This window comes from Girardinichthys multiradiatus, chromosome 12 (genome assembly GCF_021462225.1).
Source record: "Girardinichthys multiradiatus isolate DD_20200921_A chromosome 12, DD_fGirMul_XY1, whole genome shotgun sequence".
NCBI classification, from domain to species: Eukaryota; Metazoa; Chordata; class Actinopteri; order Cyprinodontiformes; family Goodeidae; genus Girardinichthys; species Girardinichthys multiradiatus.
Genome location: NC_061805.1, coordinates 41617720 through 41637778, shown reverse-complemented (window position 1 = coordinate 41637778; position 20059 = coordinate 41617720). Strand labels below are relative to the sequence as shown.

Below are 20059 nucleotides of genomic sequence, written 5' to 3'. Positions count from 1 at the left end.
CACTCAAGGCTTAAGAACATGAACACCAGAACATAAGGTAACAGCGAGTACATCACCCCACTACACAGACCAACCCTTCTAGGCCGCTGAGTTGACTTTTCTATTTGTTTTTTGACTAAATGAATCACGTAATACCAAGTAAGCATTCATTGTTCCAACTGATCTAACTTATTTCCATTCAACCATTCTGTTAATGAAACAAGCCATGTTACATGTAGGTAAGTGAGTTCAGAGGACCTGGATCGGTACGTCCTGTTTGGGCAGTGACACAGAGATATTTTTAAAGCTTTTTTCTTCACTTTTTCTTTTGGTGATGATTCTGATTATGTTAGATTACTGTTTAGAGTGATCAGGTGCATACTAACTGATTACAAAGAGCTTTAGGATTTATCACTATTTTTGACCTGGAACATTAGAAGACAAAGGTGAAGAATGCCTAAGGATGTTCAAAAATTACAAAATAGCCTTAGAACATCTCATGTACGAGTGTGCAACAGATTCATATTGCCTCCAGTGTAAAGCATGCACAGCACTGACTTGCATCTGCATGGAGACTTTTGGTGGAAGGCTTTGTAACAAGAAGGTCAGTGAAGAAGCCCATTCTGTGCAAGAACAACATTCAGAAAAGGATCAGGAGCAACTTCTTCCAACTATCACAATTTGCTAATGACCCTTGAGTTTCCCAGTTTGAAAGAGCATCAATTGTGACACAAAATAAGCATATTTCAATGTTAAATTTTGCAAGTCCACAGTCTCCCGGAAATGACGTCAAAGGGGAAGTATGTGGTCATTCATTGTGTGAGCATCAATGATAAACGGTTAGCCAAGTTGTGTTAAAAACAGCATCAATATGGTGAAACAGTCCATTTCTGGAGGTGGCAGCAATACTACAACAGCAGCCGTTAGTCTGCACTGTTTTCCTGCAGCAAAGAGGATCAGAGCTGCCTGGATCAGAACTGGAAAACTGACGACAGACAGATGGGCTGGTCCCACCAAGCACAGCCAGTTGTTATTGGAGGAGTTTCGTCAAACTGCTTTGAACAAGAAACCTCTCAATTTACTATAGAAATGATGTCAGAGGTTGGGATATCTACCAGATGAAGGAGAATGTTGAAGCAGTCAATATGCATGCTGTTAAATAGCATCTGATGGGAAAAGATCGGTGCATTTAATGTTTATTTTCTCGGTTTGTAATACCTTAGTTGACCCCAGTAACTGATCTAATTGATCTAATGTAAACAACGTGTATATATAAATTAATGTGTATATTTATTAATATAGTCTTTAGTGAATTATTTTGAAAATCCGGATGCGACTCTGCTGCGTCTCTCTGTGATAGTGATGGAAATATTCCTCGCTGCTGTCTGTGTTGCTGGCTATTGTAGCAGCAGTCAGTTTACGTGTGGGGGTTATAAGCATCTCAGTTGTATTTACATATAAATCTCATAAATTCTCAAGTGAAATCAGCCATCATAGTTCAACTTCTCACCACCTCTGCATTACCTGCCACCCACTCAGATGAGGGGAAAACTACAAACAACTGAAATTTAAGAAGAATTTTAACTGAAGCCAACTTGTTTCTAGAAATCACTATAGCATTACATGGAAACTTTCAATTGTTCTGCCTGGGAGCAATATTCATCATTTTCCATTGAGCATATTTTGAAATAATCTTTCAAGGTTCCATTTTGTATGCTTAGTTCCACAGCTTTTTGCTTTTTCTTCATAAAAATGAAATTACCTCGATACATTTCAGTGGTAGCCATGATAAGTCAAATTCTCTAAAATGCTAAAGACTTTACCATAAGAGAAAGCGCACTGCACTAACTTCAAAGTGGCACCTGTCCAGTCTTCATATTGATCCCTAGAAGGAGTCAGAGTCGGCAGGACACATAAAAACTAGACTTTATGATTATCATTGCCTAAATTCATTTTACAGTATAGCTTAAGTATTGATTTATTCAGGACAATTCTTATGAAATGATTAAAAAAATATTGGATCAACTGAAGCACTAAATTAAACTGAATCAGGTTCAATATATTCCTGTTTTCTTCTTTCCACTCTCTCATTTTTCCTTCCGTCAGATATAAAGCTGTTTTAATACAGCTGTTATGTAATGCTCTTACTCTGTAGATTTTGTTTCACAGAATTTAGAAGTGTAGTGACTTTGGTGACTTTATTTCCTTAACTGGTCTCAGTGCAGATAGTTTTCTGTTAACACTGAACTTGACTATTTATTTTTATTATTTTTTTGGTTATTATGAATATAATTAAATCTACAACACATGCAGCTCCAGTAGAGAGTACATTCAGCTCCCTACAATTTCTACCGAAAGCCAGAAATTTCAGCTTACAGTAGAGGAAATGTTGGCGTCGTATTCCATTTTGATGCAGTTCAACCAACATGAACAAATACTGAAGTAGAATTCAGCCCGTGTTGACAGACAAGTGGTGATCCTACACATTTAAGTCAAACTGTCTGCCATAACATTGATAAAAACGAGTTAGGAGAAAATTTAAAGAGGATATGTCGGGTCGGTCTAACTTAAATCCACATGAAGGAACCAAAGAATTAATTTAAACTGAATGCAAAATGTTGACTAATTTTAACATATCTACAGAGCTGTCCATACCGCAGTTGTAGCTGCACACTGCTGGTCTGCTGGATGAAAGAAGGCTTCTTAATTGTTTTGTCACTTGTAAGAAAGACAAATTTGGCTGAGTAGCAATATTTTCAAGTGTGAAAAACATGGTCAGTAATAGTGAATATTATAATAAAGAATTTTAATGAAGATTATCGTACCTTGAGAATCTTATGCCTCTCCATGACTACGCATGGATGATGATGTACACCTCATCAACCATGTTTAGGGAAAACAGGAATATGGGATTTTGTAAAAGCATTTGCAACTTCAGGCCTTTATTGTTTGCCTCTCTCCTGGCTCATTTCCCAATTTTCCTTGGCAGCCTCCCCCTCACCCCCGTCTGTTGGTCTGCCCAGACAGTTCACCCATCATGCTGGTGCCCTCAGATGGCACAAGGGTGACCGTTTAGACACGAGGCTACGAATGATTGGACACAGAGTTGGAAGCAGAGCAAACTCAGAGTTCATTAGTGATAAATGAGGGAGAGGGAGTTTAGTGCTTGCATATATGTGCTATTCTGAGAGGTGTTAGGGAGGGCGGGGGGATCAGACAGACATATTATCGGTCTCACACAAACATATCCACATACCTCTTAACAAAACAATACTGTCTGACATAGGGAATTATGCTGCACAATCAAACTTCATCTAAGACACACATTATATATACACTACCAGTCAAAACTTTGGACACAACTTCTCCTTCAGTGGTTTGTCTTTGTTTTTATTCCCATCTCTGGGAACTCCTTTCAGACTGTTGGAAAACCATTTCAGGTGACTATCTCTTCAAGCTCGTCAAGATCTCCAAGAGAATGTTGAAAGATGTAATCAAAGCAAAGGGAAGCTACTTGGAAGAATCTAAAATATAAATGATGCTTTGAGTTATTTCGAGTTATTTGACATATATTTGATTATATACTATATACTCTTGCTTCATAGTTTTCATGCCTTCACTATGTATCTACAACTGCAGAAAGTGTGGGAGAAGAAAGTTTACTAATATAAAAATGATGAAAAGACAACAAGTGTCCTCTCAAAGCCGACGCGGGGGCCCTGTTATTCAGAACACATCTCTGAATACATCTTCATAATACAATATCCCAAAGAATCCCAAATCTCTGACACGAGTCAGGGCATATATATACAAAGTCATATCATTGGTGTGTATGTGAAACTTCGACCAATCCAAAGTATCTTTTCCATTTACGTACATGTTCTGGCACACTGAACTCCAATGTCAAAGCAACCTTGCAGGATTCAAGATATCATAATTCTTTCCAGCTGGACTCTTTCTATCCAGCCTACAAGTTCGCTTCAACAATAACAAGTCTATTAGTCTTTCCTCACCCCAATAACTTTTCCTTATCTAACTTGTTCCCAGACGGGCCTTGCATGTTGCTCAGAGTGACTGTTTCCTTATGCCCAGAACAATCTACACAAAATTCATTTTCACATATGGTAAAAACAATAGTAACACTTTTAATCTACCAAACAAAGCTTTAAGCTTCCACAAAAGTAATGAAAATAAGGAAAACCCATTGAATGACAAAGGTGTGTCCAAACTTTTGACTGGTAGTGTGAATATATATATATATATATACACAGGGGTTGGACAATGAAACTGAAACACCTGTCATTTTAGTGTGGGAGGTTTCATGGCTAAATTGGACCAGCCTGGTAGCCAGTCTTCATTGATTGCACATTGCACCAGTAAGAGCAGAGTGTGAAGGTTCAATTAGCAGGGTAAGAGCACAGTTTTGCTCAAAATATTGAAATGCACACAACATTATGGGTGACATACCAGAGTTCAAAAGAGGACAAATTGTTGGTGCACGTCTTGCTGGCGCATCTGTGACCAAGACAGCGAGTCTTTGAGATGTATCAAGAGCCACGGTATCCAGGGTAATGTCAGCATACCACCAAGAAGGACGAACCACATCCAACAGGATTAACTGTGGACGCAAGAGGAAGCTGTCTGAAAGGGATGTTCGGATGCTAACCCGGATTGTATCCAAAAAACATAAAACCACGGCTGCCCAAATCATGGCAGAATTAAATGTGCACCTCAACTCTCCTGTTTCCACCAGAACTGTCCGTCAGGAGCTCCACAGGGTCAATATACACGGCCGGGCTGCTATAGCCAAACCTTTGGTCACTCATGCCAATGCCAAACGTCGGTTTCAATGGTGCAAGGAGCGCAAATCTCAGGCTGTGGACAATGTGAAACATGTATTGTTCTCTGATGAGTCCACCATTACTGTTTTCCCCACATCCGGGAGAGTTACGGTGTGGAGAAGCCCCAAAGAAGCGTACCACCCAGACTGTTGCATGCCCAGAGTGAAGCATGGGGGTGGATCAGTGATGGTTTGGGCTGCCATATCATGGCATTCCCTTGGCCCAATACTTGTGCTAGATGGGCGCTTCACTGCCAAGGACTACCGAACCATTCTTGAGGACCATGTGCATCCAATGGTTCAAACATTATTGGCCACAAAAGGAGGCCCTTCACCATAAATTATTGTGGTCTAAAACCAGGTGTTTCAGTTTCATTGCCCAACCCCTGTATATGTATATATATGTATATGTGTATATATATATATATATATATATATGATATACATATATATATATATATATATCATATACATATATATATATATATATATCATATACATATATATATATATATATATCATATACATATATATATATATATATATACATATATATACGTATATATATATATATATACATATATATATATATATACATATATATATATATATATATATATATATATATATATATATACAGAGAGAGAGAGAGAGAGAGAGAGAGAGAGAGAGAGAGAGAGAGAGAGAGAGAGAGAGAGAGAGAGAGAGAGAGAGAGAGAGAGAGAGAGATTGTATTTAGATGCAAAGATAGAAATAAATTGATGACTAGTATTCTTGAGCAACAACTAATAGTGTGTTGTGTGCCTTCATGTGTGAGCTCGTGGATCACACATGAAGAGAGAGTGTTATGTGGGGTGGCTGCTCCTAGACAGATTAGGGGGGTCCAGCCAGCCTTCATATTTTGTCTAGTAGTGTTGTCTGCTGGAGCTTATCCGATTACTGAGCCACCCTTAACACTGTAAAAAAAAAAAAAAAAAAAACACACCCTCACACCCTCATACACACTGTTAAAAAAAACAAAGCTGTATACATTCATGCCCATATGCAGGCAAGGACTATGCAAATGTGAAGAAACAATTATATTCTCACCACCCACTTGCACACACATGTAAAAACACATCACCGTACATGGTCTCTTCCATTTCAGTTTCTGAACGCCACAGAGACAAAGACGCTCTAATCCTTACATAATCCCCTTCTGCTGCCAAACACCAAACTCTGGTCATATTAACTCTCGCTACCAACACTCCAGCTTAACTTGTGTACGACCACATTAGATTTTAAATTTCTATTGTTGCCAACATGTTGGCAAACAAACAGAAACAAAGTGTTTTTGAACTAACTTTGGATGCTCATTCTGGGCACCAGAAGGTTTTACTTGGGTTAAATAATTGTTTCAACAAACCAATGTCTGTAATTCACCAGGAGCTCCTTGGACGGAGAGAACAAACTGGCTTGCAAATAAATATTTGTTTTCTTCTTTTATCAGAACAGTTTTCCCATCTCTAATCCTTTATTAGTTCCCTTTGTGATCACTTAAACAGAGCCATACAAGCTAGAAGGCAAATTAATTGCCTTTCTTGGTTCTCAATGCACTTCTGAGCTCAGTGTTTTTTCACTTTTTTTAATTTCAAAATATTGTATGTTTCCAATACTTAACTTTCCAGATCTTTAGATTCAGTTTCTGGTACCAGTGCTTTCACTGGTATTACAAACTCTTTTAGTTAACATGTTGAAACAGTGTTTTTTAATAAAGAAGTGGAGAGCCTACATATTCTACTTAGCCTGGTCATTGAGCTTATCAGTTAGCAAATTCCACTGGTTTTCAACCTTGGAATGGGAAAACTGTCAACTTTGGTTCGATGTCATTCCTATATCCAATAAGTTCTGACTGTAGAGATTACACCATACATCACCACCAACACTGGCTCACTGTCAGATGCTTCAGTACTTGGAGTTCAAGAGGTTTTCTCCACAGCACTTGTGTTTTGAGCGGTTTCGGATGCAGCAAAGATAAAGTACCATCAAAACATACATAAAAAATTACGTTCATCGCTATTTATAAGTGTATTTGTTTAAACAGGAAAAGCATTTGCATATTAATTAGACTTACCAAGTTTGTATGTGAGCACATACAGGATTGTCCAAGGTGTGCCAGGCACTGCCATCAGCTTTCTCCATACCCTCCATGGCCTTACAGCCTCAGCCCCCTGCCCACCCCTTCTGCTACCATCAGCCTGCTTTACATTCTCATCGTCCAGCACAGGGGCCCCCCACACAAACAGAGCCACACCTGCATACACAAATGTCAGCAGCATAAACATCCAGCTCCATCCAGCTACATCAATCACAGCTAGGAGCCCTCCACCAGCAAACACTGATCCAGCCTTATATCCCACAACCTGGGCTGTATTGCCCAGTCCAAGCTCCCAACGCCCTTTCAACAACCCAACGGCAGCCCCGTCTACAGCAATATCTTGAACAGAGGCGATGGTGTTCATGGCTAGCAGAGTTCCAGCCACACCCCAGATGTGTGCTTCTGGAGCGAGGGCAGCACTGGAAAGGCATGTCAGTGCAAGCCCAGATACCGTCCCCACGAGCCAGCGACGCTTAGTGCCCACTCGGTCCACCAAAGGGGCCCAGAGTACCTTAAGTACCCAAGGAAAGTAAAGAATCTTGGTGAAACCAATGCGTGTGAGAGAGTGACCGGCTCCACGCAGGTATACAGGAAGCAGAGAAGACTGGAGACCATAGGGAATACCCTGGACGAAGTACAGCAGGCCCAGGAAGACTAGTTTGTCATTCATGGTCTACTTCCAAAATGGACTCTCGGGTGGTGCAGACACTGCACTGGTCCATGGGTCAGTATTCACATGAAAGGGTGGACTGCAACTTTTTGGCCTGGAAAATGAAAAACAAAGATAGAAAGATCAAAGTTAGTGGAGAACTCAGTCTGTATGATGTATTACAGGTACATCTCAAAAAATGTGAATATTGCATAAAAGTGCAATGTTTTTTTGCCAGTCATCTCAGAAAGTGAAACTCATATATTACATAGAATCATCACACATAGAGTGATACAGTCGAAGCCTTTCTTTATTGTAATTTTGATGATTTGGCTTACAGGTAAAGAAAACCCAACATCTAAAGTCTCAGAAGATTATAATACTGTGAAACAGTTCATTATTGGACACTCATGGTGTCACACCCTAATCAGATAATTAACTCAAAACACCTGCAAAGGTTTCCTGAGTCTTTAAACAGTCTCTCACTCTAGGTCACAGGCTACACAATCATGTGGAAGACTGCTGATGTGATGTCCAGAAGACAATCATCAACACCCTTCAAAAGGAGGTAAGCCACAAAAGGTTGTTGCTGAAGAAGCTGGTTGTTCACAGAGTTCTGTATCCAAGCATATTACCAGAAAATTGAGTGGAAGGAAGAAGTGTGATAGGAAAAGGTGCATCAGCAACAGGGAGAACTGCAGCCTTGACAGGATTGTCAAGCGAAATTCATTCAATAATTTGGTGGAGCTTCACAAGGAGTGGACTCGGGCTGAATCAAGAGCCATCACACACAGATGAATACTAGACATGGGCTACAAATGTTTCATTCCTCATGTCAAGCCACTCCTGAATCAGACAATGTCAGAAGCATCGTTCCTGGGCTAAGGAGAAAGGAAACTGGATGGTCCAAAGTCCTGTTTTCAGATGAAAGTAAATTTTACATTTCACTTGGAAATCAGGGTCCCAAAGTCTGGAGGAAGAGTGGAGAGGCACAGAATCCACAGTGATCAAAGTCCAGTGTGAAGTTTCCACAGTCAGTGATGATTTGGGTGCCATGTTATCTCCTGGTGTTGACCCATTGTGTTTTCTTAAGTCCACAGTCAATGCAGCTGTCTACCAGGAAATAATGAGCCTTTCATGCTTCTCTCTGCTGACAAGCTGTATGGAGATGCTGATTTTATTTTCTAGCAGGACCTGGCACCTGCCAACACTGCCAACGGTACCAAAAGATGGATCAATGACCATGGTGTTCCCGTTCTTGATTGGCCAGCAAACTCCCCTGACCTGATCCGCATAGAAAATCTATGGGCTGTTGTCAAGAGGAAGATTAGAGACACCAGACCCAAAAAGGCAGATGACCTGAAGGCAGCTATGAAAGCAACCTGGGCTTCTGTTTCACCTACGTAGTGCCACAGGCGGATGGAGCACTGATTCAGTCATTCATGCAAGAGGAGGCCCAACCAAGTATTGATGCATAAAAATGGGCATACTTTTCAGAAGCCCGACATTTATGCTTGAAACATCTTCTTTTTTTTTTTTTTTTTTGATTGGTCTAATTTTCTAATAAGTTGAATTTTGGGTTTTCTTTACCTGTAAGCCTTATTCATAAACATTACAAGGAATAAAAGCTGGAAATATATTACTCTAACTGGAATGAATCTATATAAAATAACTTTCACTTTCTGAATTGACTAGCAAAAAATATAGCACTTTTACGTAATATTCTAATTTTTTTAGATGTACTCGTATGTGGCTCAATACTTCCAGCAGCCTTATAAGGCTGGCTGCTTGTTTTATGGCTTCTCTACACAGCTCAGTTAAAACCAGCAACGCTATCCCGGCTTGCTTAAAGTTAAACGCTGCTTTACTCATTCAGTATTACAATTAAACATGCATTTTAATCATTTCATGTGCATTATACCAACACATGCGCAGAGACATTTCTAAACAGACCGTTGGCAAACTAAGTGCTAAGATCCGGTGAGCGGGCTAGCTCTGTAACAGGTTAACAGATGACTTTAAAACACGTTTATATGACGTGTCAGCATTACTTAAGGTGGTGTTGTAACAAAACGGTAGTAAAGAGTAGCCGCACAACTGTTAAAGGAGGTATATTTTACACATACAGAGAGCAAGGTTGGATCTTGTAGCTTTAGCTAACGCCAAGTTTCCTCCGCTTGTTTACAGTGCCGGGCTGGAGCTCTGAGGTTGCCAGGTTCTAGCGTCGAAAACGGCCATCCCCCTTCTACGGATAACCCGCCGGACAGGCTTTAGTTCTTCTTCTCTGAGGTTTCACAGCTTGCAGGCATTATTAAAATTGCAATACTGCCACCTCATGGATTTAGACTAGTTTAAAAAAAAAACACATTTCAAGCAGCGTATTTTTCAAAATGTATTCACTTTTCCACATTTTTATAGGCAGCAATTTCTGCATTGAAATAACTAAGTATTGCTTGGGCATTTATTTCCAAATGAAAGGCTATTTAATGTACAGTACAGACCAAACGTTTCAAAGAGTTGTCTTTATTTTCATGACTATGAAAATAAAGACAACTCTTTGAATGAGAAGGTGTGTCCAAACTTTTGGTCTGTACTATATATATTTCTGTTTGCTGATAAAATCACGGAGATGTTTCTTGTCTTACATATTGTGCAGCTGCTAATTGTAAGGTTCAGATTCCTGAGACCCAGTGTGGTCATCACAACTTTCAGAGGTATACAGAACATGTAAACAAATGCTCTTTGATATTTAAAAATATGCCACCATGAAAAAAACATTCTTCTTTAATGTGGCATATAACCTGTATAATTCAACAACAAAAATAATAAATCTGGAAGGTTAGAAATATGTTAAATGAATAAATAATGTAGTTGTTAAAAACCACCTGTTTCGGTTCCAGCATTCCATCTCCTTTAGTTCACATCTGTTATGAGTAACAGTGAGTCTAATTAATCTGAAAATAAATGTAAATGTTTGACCTTTGTTCATGTGCATTCTGTACCTAAAGCAAAAATTTGTAGGTGGTTTATTAGAGATAAAAAAATCTTTTTTTTACTAAGGTATCAGTCAGGAGAAGAGTGTACAATGTAGCAGTGAAGACAATCATCTTAAATTTGAGAATTATCTTAAATGGGTTAAAATATGGGGCAATATCAGGAAATTGCAAATGCTGGATATTTCTCAAAAACTGTCAAAACTGTCTGACAAGGACTGGTGGTGCTGTGCAAACAAGAAAGTCATGTATTTTCCATATGTCGGGACTGGTTGTGAGAAATAGTTTCTTCCAAAGAAAGGATCTAGGCCTTGGAAGAATGTGCCTTGGTGTGATGGAACCAAAGTTGATCTTCTGGGCCATACCATCAGAAACGATTTTGTTTAACACAAATACAGCCCGGTTTATTACCATAGGAACACCACAACAGTCCAACATGGTGGTGGCAGTATCAAACTCTGAGGTAAATTTTCTTGAGATTTAACTTGACCTTTTTTTCAGCGTGGATGAAGTTATGAATAGCTTCCCAAAGCTGTTTTGACAAATCACACAATGAAGAGGGATATTATTTTCAGAAGCAAAGTGAGTCCTAACTTCTTCTTCAGAAGAAACCTAAAGTTTTGGACTGACTGCGGTGTCACCTGAAGAGGGTTATGAACAAGACATGCTCTTACAATCGAACAGATCTCAAGAACCTTTGCAACATAAGGTGGACAAAGTTTTTTAGGACGTGGAACGCAGGCAAACTCCTACCAAAACTAAAGACTGAATTAAATGGTGCTGTAGGAAAATATTGGTTTCAGGGTTTGTGGAGTTATTCAGCCAGGTTATTGCACGTTTTCTTATTTAGTGTTTTTTTTTGTTTTTTTTTTTTGAGTTATAAAAGGTTGTGACATGATTCTTTACTAAAATCAAGCTTTTTGACAGGGGTGTGTACACTTTTCAAATCTACTGCTGGTTATGCGACTATGCATATGCATAGTCAGCTGAGTCTGCTATCCCTGACTCACCTAATCATTTGATTCATTACAACCATGTTTTCTTGTGATTTAAAAGGTGTGCTGCTTTTGTGAAGCTTGCTATAGAACACTGTTTCATTTTATTTCTTCCAAAACCCATATAACCTAGAGACACATTAACAATTCCTGTACTCTAGGCTCTTTGCTTTTCCTGGTTTTATTGCATGATTATTACCTGTGGCTAAACTATGGTATTGAGAACTACTCTCAGAGCATTTTTAAAGTCATTTGATTAACTTTTTTCCTTTTATTTCTACATCAGATACACAGTTGAACTACCTGTCTTGCGTTTTGTACGATTATAGTCACTGTTTTATATACTCTGCACAAGCCCTCCAATTGATTAAAATAAGTTAGTGTTCATCGAGACTGTGCATTGTCTCATTGCTTGCTTGTTAATAGTGGAAAAAACCCTTGTCTCCTAAAACTGTTGGGTTTAAAAATTTCATACCTTTTACTCATGCTACCAATATTTATTTCTTTAACAATACAGTGCATTGGTTAGTTGTATTGATATGTATGCATGTGCATTGAAACGAGACCAAATCAGATTGTTTAAAAAAAAAAAAAAAGCTTTTATTTGCAGATGTTGAAGTTCCTTCAAGTATGTTACTACAACTAAATGATTGGCACAAATTAACCTGTATACATCAGCCAATCTGCAATACTGGGCCTAAGCTTTATGGACTTCTGGAAATAAATGCAAAGCTAAGTCAGTCTAAAGCATGGATCCAGAAGCACAATGTGCTATCTATGCTGCCGTTATACAAATACTTAGGGTGTTATGTTTGCTGAAGCAGTGACTTCATTTGAATCTTTTGCTTACTACTTGGGGTACCATAAATGTCAAAAGATAATAAGGTATTTTGCACAGCTGCTTAACATCATTATAGATCTTTGGCTTTTGCACATTGGTCCCAGAGACAGGCGTTTAGTTTTCACCTCCACAAAGACCAAGCAGGATCTTCTCATAGTCTCCATTTGTGTCATCCTGAAAAGGAAAAAAAAAACTGTTAATCTCTAAAAGTTTAAAATGGTCTATTTTATCCATCTTAATATGTGAAGCCCACAAAAATAGAATAGATTGCCATATTTTATTAACAGTAGATGTCTGCTCACCAGAATGTCCTGGAAGAGTGTTTTGCCATAGGTTTTCTTGTATTCATCTTTGATCCGCTTCATATCAATCTCAGAGCGGCTCACCATAATGCGAGTCAGGATATGTTTGCGGGTACCTTTACCCTGAGGAAGAAAGGAGAAAAAAAATCAGGAGAGGTTTTTGTTAGCCAGCACAGAGTAGTCACAATGTTGCTGGTGCATGGTGCAAGACGCTGCTACGTAGACTGTACCTTCATAGCCAAGTAAAGCTTTTCTGCAAAGAACGCCGGCCTGCTTCCAGCACATTTCACTGTTGCAGTTTAAAACAATTGTTCAAGATGAATTCTAGTTGTTATAATCATTGGTTAAATAAATTAAATTGGAATACAAGTATCTGCCTTTACCTAATGCTGTGAGACAACTTTCAATATCTCCCTTCATCTCCAGGTCAATAGCTTTGGCCACATCCACTTTGCTGTATTTTGAGTACCTATCAAACACTAAAAAAAAAAAAGAAATTAACAGAATGGTATCACTTCTGAAGGGATGAAATGTCTTACACAGTGGATTAGCATACTAACCTTTGCGGAGATGTGGGGCACTCCTGCTGGTCAGGATATCAATGAAGGCGGAGCAGTCTTTGCCCTTCCGCCCCTCCCCGGCCTCGTACAGAGTCCTGGCATCGCTGTCAATAAGCTGCTCACTGATTCCTTCGGTCCTGCCAGCCTACAACATGCAACAGCACAGCAAGTTCAGTTGATGTGTTTTTTTTTTTTAAAAATAACACAAATACAATTGGCTTTTATGCCATGGTACCTGTACGTCTCCGCATTATGTGCGTAAAAAACAATATATAGTGAAAATGTGAAGCTCAGGAAAACAGAATATTCAGAGAAATATTGGAATGCAGTATTAAAGTAAAAGAATTACCCTATCTACTGATGACATCATATTATATCTATGAAAGATATAAAATTAAATACCATATTTGCTATACTCAACTGCTATTTTTGTCAAATTATCGGGGTATACAATTAATTGGACAAAAGGTTAATTTTTCTCTCTCTCTGTTGATTTTATAACATGCTTCTTAGACAGCATCCCATTTAAAACAGTAAAATAATTTTAATTAATTTAGTTTATCAACACCAAGAGACATAAGAAATTTAAAACAGACCTGTGCAGATTTTATTTGAAAACTCAAAAGAGAGTTAAGGAAAAATAGAAAATATCATTATTGCTACAATCTGTCACATATCCAAAATAAAAAAGGTTCTTAACCGAGGTTTATTCATCTTTGTCAAAATCTTATTGTTTTTCAATATCCGCTTTCTTTAAAGAACTGAACTCAATAATTATGTCTCATACATATCGTGTCATATGAGTTTTAGGAGACATCACCAAAACCCAATAACAATAAGAAGACTAGTTGTTTTTTGGCTTAGAATTGAACTGCCAATATGAGGGCCCAAATGTTATGGCAGAAGAAGATCCCAAATGATTTTTCTTTGCCAACACCGCCCCCTTGTGGGTACAGAAGGAAACAAATATGGTTCGTTTCTTCACCAAAAGTATTGGATGTTTTTTGTAACAGAAAAACCTAGATTCTCAAACGGCTTAGTATTTCTCCTGAAAAAAACCTTTTAAAAATGTTAACCAAGTCAGAAGCTTTGGAAAAAAGCTACAGCTCTATACAAGATGCATAATTTAAGTGCATTTCCAATACATTTTAATCCCACCTTGTCAGTATTTACAAGTTTGACATAATGTTATATCAAAAAACTCACATTTAAAGCTGCTATTATTAGTTTATTTGTTTGATTAATGTCAAATAACTTCTGCTGTTAAAGGTAGCGAACATTGGAAAGAAAAAACTATTTGGGATGGATGAGATGCAATGTGTTACAGAATCCTACTGAAAGTTGATCCAATTATGTTCTACCAGCTGATCCAGTTTGAAGTGTCTCATTACCTATATTTAAAATGTATATTGCACAATGTATGTCACTGTTGAGACGATCATTGCCAAAAGACTCATTCTACAAGTATTAAGATCTTTAACTCCTACATAATTTTCAAAAATGGAAATTAGACATGACTTTTCAAAAGAGAAATGGAGGTTTATCAGAATCAAAATCAAGTATCAAATCTGTAAAATCTGGGGTCCCTCCACACTTTCTGGCTAAAATCAGTAAAGGAGTTTTTTTCTTTTCTGTGATTTTTGATGGAAAATTCAAAAAATGCATCACTAATAATGATATTAATAACAGAAAAAGTATATTATTTTTAATGATTTAGTTGTTTTGATTTGACATGTTCAGGTCTATATCTTTCTTTGTTACTTGTATGTGTTAGATATTATGTTGTATTAAAAGATAAAATCGAAATACTAGCTTTTAGTTTTTATAGCATAATGTAATAAATTATCATTATGTTGATTCTGAACTGTGCATTTGTTCATTATAGATGACATACTGTTTGTGTATGTGTTTGGGATGGACTTTCACTATCAAACTTCTGTTAGTGTGCAGTGGGTGTATTATGTTGTCTCAAATCTTAGTGTCCTAAAGCTCCAACTGAACACATAATTGCATTAAATGTGGCCTCTTAAAAGAAACGCACACCTTGCAGAGAGCGAGGAGGGCAGCCCTGAAGTCTCCACTGGTGTCTGACCTGATGTCCTCCTCCAGCTCCTTCTTGTATTCTGAAAAATAAAATCTATAAAAGTTACATTATAGAACAGCAATAAGCTCAAAAGGACAGCTTGGCCTTTTTAGAACTGTTCTGAAAGTATTACTAAGTACTAATTTAGGAACTCCTAATCTTTTTTGGCATATACCTTCCTTGTAGACCTTCTTTATGTCCAAGATCTGCTTGTTGGTTCTAGAGGCAAGGATCTCAATCAGACAATCCTCATCTGTTCCAAGACCCTGAGACAGGAATGTTTGGGCAGAGAGATTAACATGGTGGAAATACCTGTTTTCAAAGCAAACCCAATGACTTTACTCCCACCTCTCACTAAGAAACAATGGATGAATGTGTGGAAGTAGGCAGGCATCTTTGTGTAACAAAAATAACAGAGAATGGTGAGGTCCAAGCTTTTGCCACGCATGCTTTCTTATAACACATTTGCAGTCTCGAAAGAGTTTTACCTGTTGGTGTCCCTCAGAGCTCTATATAAGTATAATTTTATTCTGATAAATAAACATATATAAATGATGTGTTACATTTAGGCATGGTAAAACCAAAAAAGAAATTGCAGGCAGGTTAACAAATGTTGCATTTGTGTGGCAAATATTACATCTTGGCTCAGCAGATGTCTACAGTTCAACACCTTAAAAAAACAGTTGAAATGTTCCTCTCAAAGAGCCACGGTACAAGTCTAAATTTTTATATTTTATTTCAGGAATTTGGGAAATTTTTAGATTACTTATTGTTTGATAATTTGCTGTTACAAACTGTTTAGAACATTTTGAGTCATTATACGAATAATCTTTGATCATAAATCTGTTTCCATCTTTATAATATTTTAAAGAAAAGTACCCAACTCAGTTTTTATAGCATGAGTGGTTGTTTGAGTGATCTACGTGATCCTGCATGACTTTGCTCCTTCTCTAGTGAACTTCTTAATTTCAAATCAGTTTGGAAATGCCCCTCACCCAGGCTGAGTTGGAAATCAGCATATTTTCATTATGCTAAAACATTAGCAATAAAAACTGATACGAATGTTTTCTCGCATCATTTTAATGTGTTTTACCACAAAAGTAACATGTTCAAAAACATATTTTACATCACTATGTGTACCACTGATTTAATGAGATGTACAGTGTCAGAAGTACCAATAAATGTACTTAAATGTTCCCAGTCAGGAACAAAACAAGAAGTAGCCCAGAGTTAAATTTCTAATAAGGGTGCCACAGATATAAAAGGTAGTAAAAGCTGCATGTTGAAATGATTAATTAGCACTGAGCACATGCATTTGAAAGCAAAACTTTGAGAAAAATACATTGATATTAATGTGTAGTTCTAATAACATTTAGCACCACAGCAGTTTGCTTGGTTTCTGATTTGGGACTACAGCATATCGTGGTCAAGTCAGCTGTGACATTATCAGATGCGAGCTCCAAAATGTAAGACTATTTGCACACATTGAAATATTTTGTAGCTACATTCTGTACGCATGGCAGCCATTTCGGATGCTGAACTCTGGTCTGCTGGGGAAACTTTGACTTTACCAGTCAGAACCGTGACAAAGTCTTTTTGCTGTATTTCTGACTGGGAATGAGGAAGATCCAATTTCTGAGGACAAAGTGAATGTACCATTATCTTTTACCTTGAATGAATCTTACCTTTTAAACACCTTTACCTTTAAATTGCGTTATGAGAATCATAAGTTTACATTCTTTTTTTTGTGAAATAAACTATTCTTTTAAATCTGATTAAACACATATTTGCTGCATGTGTTTAGTTATAATGGAATGTTTTCATTTTTCAACGTTTAACTGATGTGTTGATGTTAATGTTGTTTGTTCTGAATGCTGGATGTCTGTTTTCATCAGGCACAAAGACCTAACATGAAAACTAGCCTGTAGGCTAATTCGTGAAGGTTTACCTTGTTTATTTGTTTATTAATGTTAAAAAAAAACAAAATGTAAAGAAATTATTTAAAAATTAAAAATCTAGAGTAATATATGTGTTCTTGACCAACCTTCATTGCCAGTTTCAGCAGCTGGGCATCGTATTGGGCTGGTGTTTTCAGCAGAGCCAGCACCACTTCCTCCAGATCTCCTTTCAGGGCCTTTTTCAGTTCTGCTTCGAGAGGCTAAAAAGGAAATGATGTTGAATAAAGGAAAAAAAATAACCTGAAGCATGTCTTCCTTCTGTCACTTAAATAATAGAGCAGCTGTCACTACCTTCCCAGTGGCCTGTTGGTACGCCTGTTTGATTTGCTGCCTCTGGTCGTTGCTCCTTTTGACCAGAACTTCAATGATGGTGTTCTCATCTATGCCTGCAGTGTGATTGGTTAAGATAATGATTTGTCTAATTAAGTTGTAATAACACATGAACAGCAGATCGTGTTAATATGTTCCTTATTTGTAGGAAACAGCATTCAGTCAATCAGTCTTTTTTTATAGAGGGCTTGTCATATAAAATGATTGCAATACAAAGTACTTTGTACAAGGTAAAACAGTAGGAAAGAAAAAAAAAAAGCAATGACAAAAAAACTGATCATAAATAACAAAAATAAGTAACCCCCTCTTCATTTAATTCAGACTAATAGAACATTAGTTTATTAATCAACACCAAATAATAATGTATTGTAAATTGAAGTTTTTAAAATGAATATAAAATTAGAAAAACTACAATTAAACAACAAATATGATCAATGTAATATGAGGTTAAACTATGAATAATAATAAACCTGATAACTAAAAGTCAACAGAAAGCCAAACTATTTAAAACATCAGTGGTATCTTCTGCCCTAAGGTTTGTCAGACCAGAGATGCTACATAAGGCAAAAACATGTTCACAAATGCCTAAAAATGCTTGTTCCTGTCTTTAAACTTCACCTTTAGTCTTGATGGCTTTTTCCAAGACTCCAGCATCTGCACTGGGGTTGAAGTTGGGTGCAACGGTGACGGTTCCCTCATTCTTGAGGACCTAAAAGGCAACACAGCTGATTGGGTTGGTTTTTTTTTACTTGATGTCTCTGCAAAGAGGACCACATGAGGTATGTTGCGAAAGTTTCTTTTTTAATGCCTTTGGGGTTCACGTGCCAAAACAAACACAATTGTCACATGCATCTTCAGTTTGAAGCACACACAGAAAAAGACAAGTGCAACAGTTTTTTTTAATGTTTGCTTTCTGCACTTCCCTGGCTTTGAAACCCATGATGGTGCACTCAGCAACACTGAAGCTGAGGGGGAAAGAAATCATGTTCGATAAAGTTATGCAACTTTCTCCCTAATTCAACTTTAAGCAGTCAGAGAAAGGAGAAGTACCGGTTTGTGTTTGCAAAGTTATTGAAGGGAGGGGCACAAATTCCTGCTTAACTGACTCACACACTCCCAGAAGTTCATCCATCAGTCCCATTTCACAACCTTTAAAGTCCAGATTCCCTGTCATTTATTCTCTCTATAACTCATTTATCTTTGATGTAGGCTTCCCACCTTTTCCTTCCCCCTTTAAACTCATTTGTTCCCTTGCTATCTTCTTGACTTTTTTCTCTATGCCCCCCTCTACAAGATCATTTTTTCCACCAGAGCATACCGGAAAGGAAGAAAAAAAGGAAAAAACAGAGTGGTTGGCCTTAGCAACTAAAACACTACCACAGAGTTACTCACTGACTCATCGGGCATGCCCAGATAAACTGTCTGCTGCAAGAAGGCTTGGATGAAAGCCATGTTGGGAGTGTTGGTTCTGTCTGTAAGAGGAAAGGAAAAAGTTAGAAAATAAAAAGTCAGTTCAGCGACGATTTAAAAATTATTAAACCCCAATAATGCATTTAAAGAAAAAATGGTAGGCTTTGTTTTATTTAAACTTTAATTATTACAATCTACCAAGTGGAAAGATTTGTCTTTCTTCCCATACTGCACAAGCAAACCCTCTGTAAGGTATTTATACGAGGTTTTACTCAGTAATTACAACAATGTGCAGACTGTTCAGACACACCCAGGCACCGCTTTGTAAACCTCGTCCTCTGTTTTATGAGGTTTCATACTGATCCTGAATGAAAATTAACAGCGTAATAATAGCGCAAAAACACTTTACTTGTATTATACGCGCAAAACGTGCAACATCTCTGCTATTATATCTGCCACACCCTCATACAGCGCATCAGCGCCTTAAGACAGAACAATCGGCAGCTTACACCCTAACTCAACTAAAGTCAGAAACTAAGAACAGGAGTGTAAAATTAAGTTTTTCATGGCAGATAAACTACTTACCGAGAGGCCTAAGAGGGGAGAAGTTTGTCTCACTGTGGTTGGAGGGGCGTTATATGGTCAGAAGGAGCGTATTTATGCCTAAGCCAAACCCCACCTAGTAAAGGGTCCAGCCCATACCACTTTCCACCGCTGCGATTGGACCGAGCGTCTGCCCTGCAGAATCGAGCGCAACGGAGCTCCGTCCATTACGCACGAAAGCTTTTAGTGAGCAGAAATATGTGCGCGCTTTCTCCTGCAGATTTTAAAGAGCCACGCAGCTTACTGAGACACATGCGGTGCAAGTCCCAGGTCCTGATCCTTCATAAAAATGTTATCCTCTGGAAAATCACAAGGAAATGCAACATCTGGGACTTCCGTGGGTAGTTTGCCTTATGGGGATGTATGACTTTATGAGATA

General features: G+C 37.9%; 2 protein-coding genes and 1 long non-coding RNA gene across 3 annotated transcripts in view; 1 reads left to right on the top strand and 2 right to left on the bottom strand.

The window, feature by feature from the left end:
* mfsd3 (major facilitator superfamily domain containing 3) overlaps positions 1 to 9868 on the bottom strand; it is a 43709-nt gene extending 33841 nt beyond the window's left edge. The window contains exons 1-2 of the mRNA XM_047381140.1: positions 9732 to 9868; positions 6933 to 7720 (exon numbers count right to left, since the gene is read on the bottom strand). Of these exons, the coding sequence (XP_047237096.1) occupies positions 6933 to 7626 (694 nt within the window). The 5' untranslated portion in view covers positions 7627 to 7720; positions 9732 to 9868. The remainder of the gene's footprint in view (positions 1 to 6932; positions 7721 to 9731) is intronic.
* On the top strand, positions 8097 to 10583 carry LOC124877716. Its single transcript, XR_007040591.1, has 2 exons — positions 8097 to 8173; positions 9793 to 10583. It is a non-coding gene; the product is annotated as an uncharacterized LOC124877716 (long non-coding RNA).
* Positions 10584 to 12168: 1585 nt separating this feature from the next.
* anxa1a (annexin A1a) lies at positions 12169 to 19742 on the bottom strand. Its single transcript, XM_047381141.1, has 12 exons — positions 19663 to 19742; positions 19060 to 19139; positions 18286 to 18376; positions 17629 to 17723; positions 17424 to 17537; positions 15555 to 15645; positions 15340 to 15419; positions 13297 to 13441; positions 13120 to 13215; positions 12967 to 13025; positions 12737 to 12859; positions 12169 to 12608 (listed from the first exon to the last, which is right to left on the bottom strand). The coding sequence occupies exons 2-12, from the start codon at positions 19117 to 19119 to the stop codon at positions 12549 to 12551; spliced, it is 1014 nt and encodes a 337-aa protein (XP_047237097.1). The 5' UTR covers positions 19120 to 19139; positions 19663 to 19742; the 3' UTR covers positions 12169 to 12548.
* Positions 19743 to 20059: the final 317 nt, after the last annotated feature.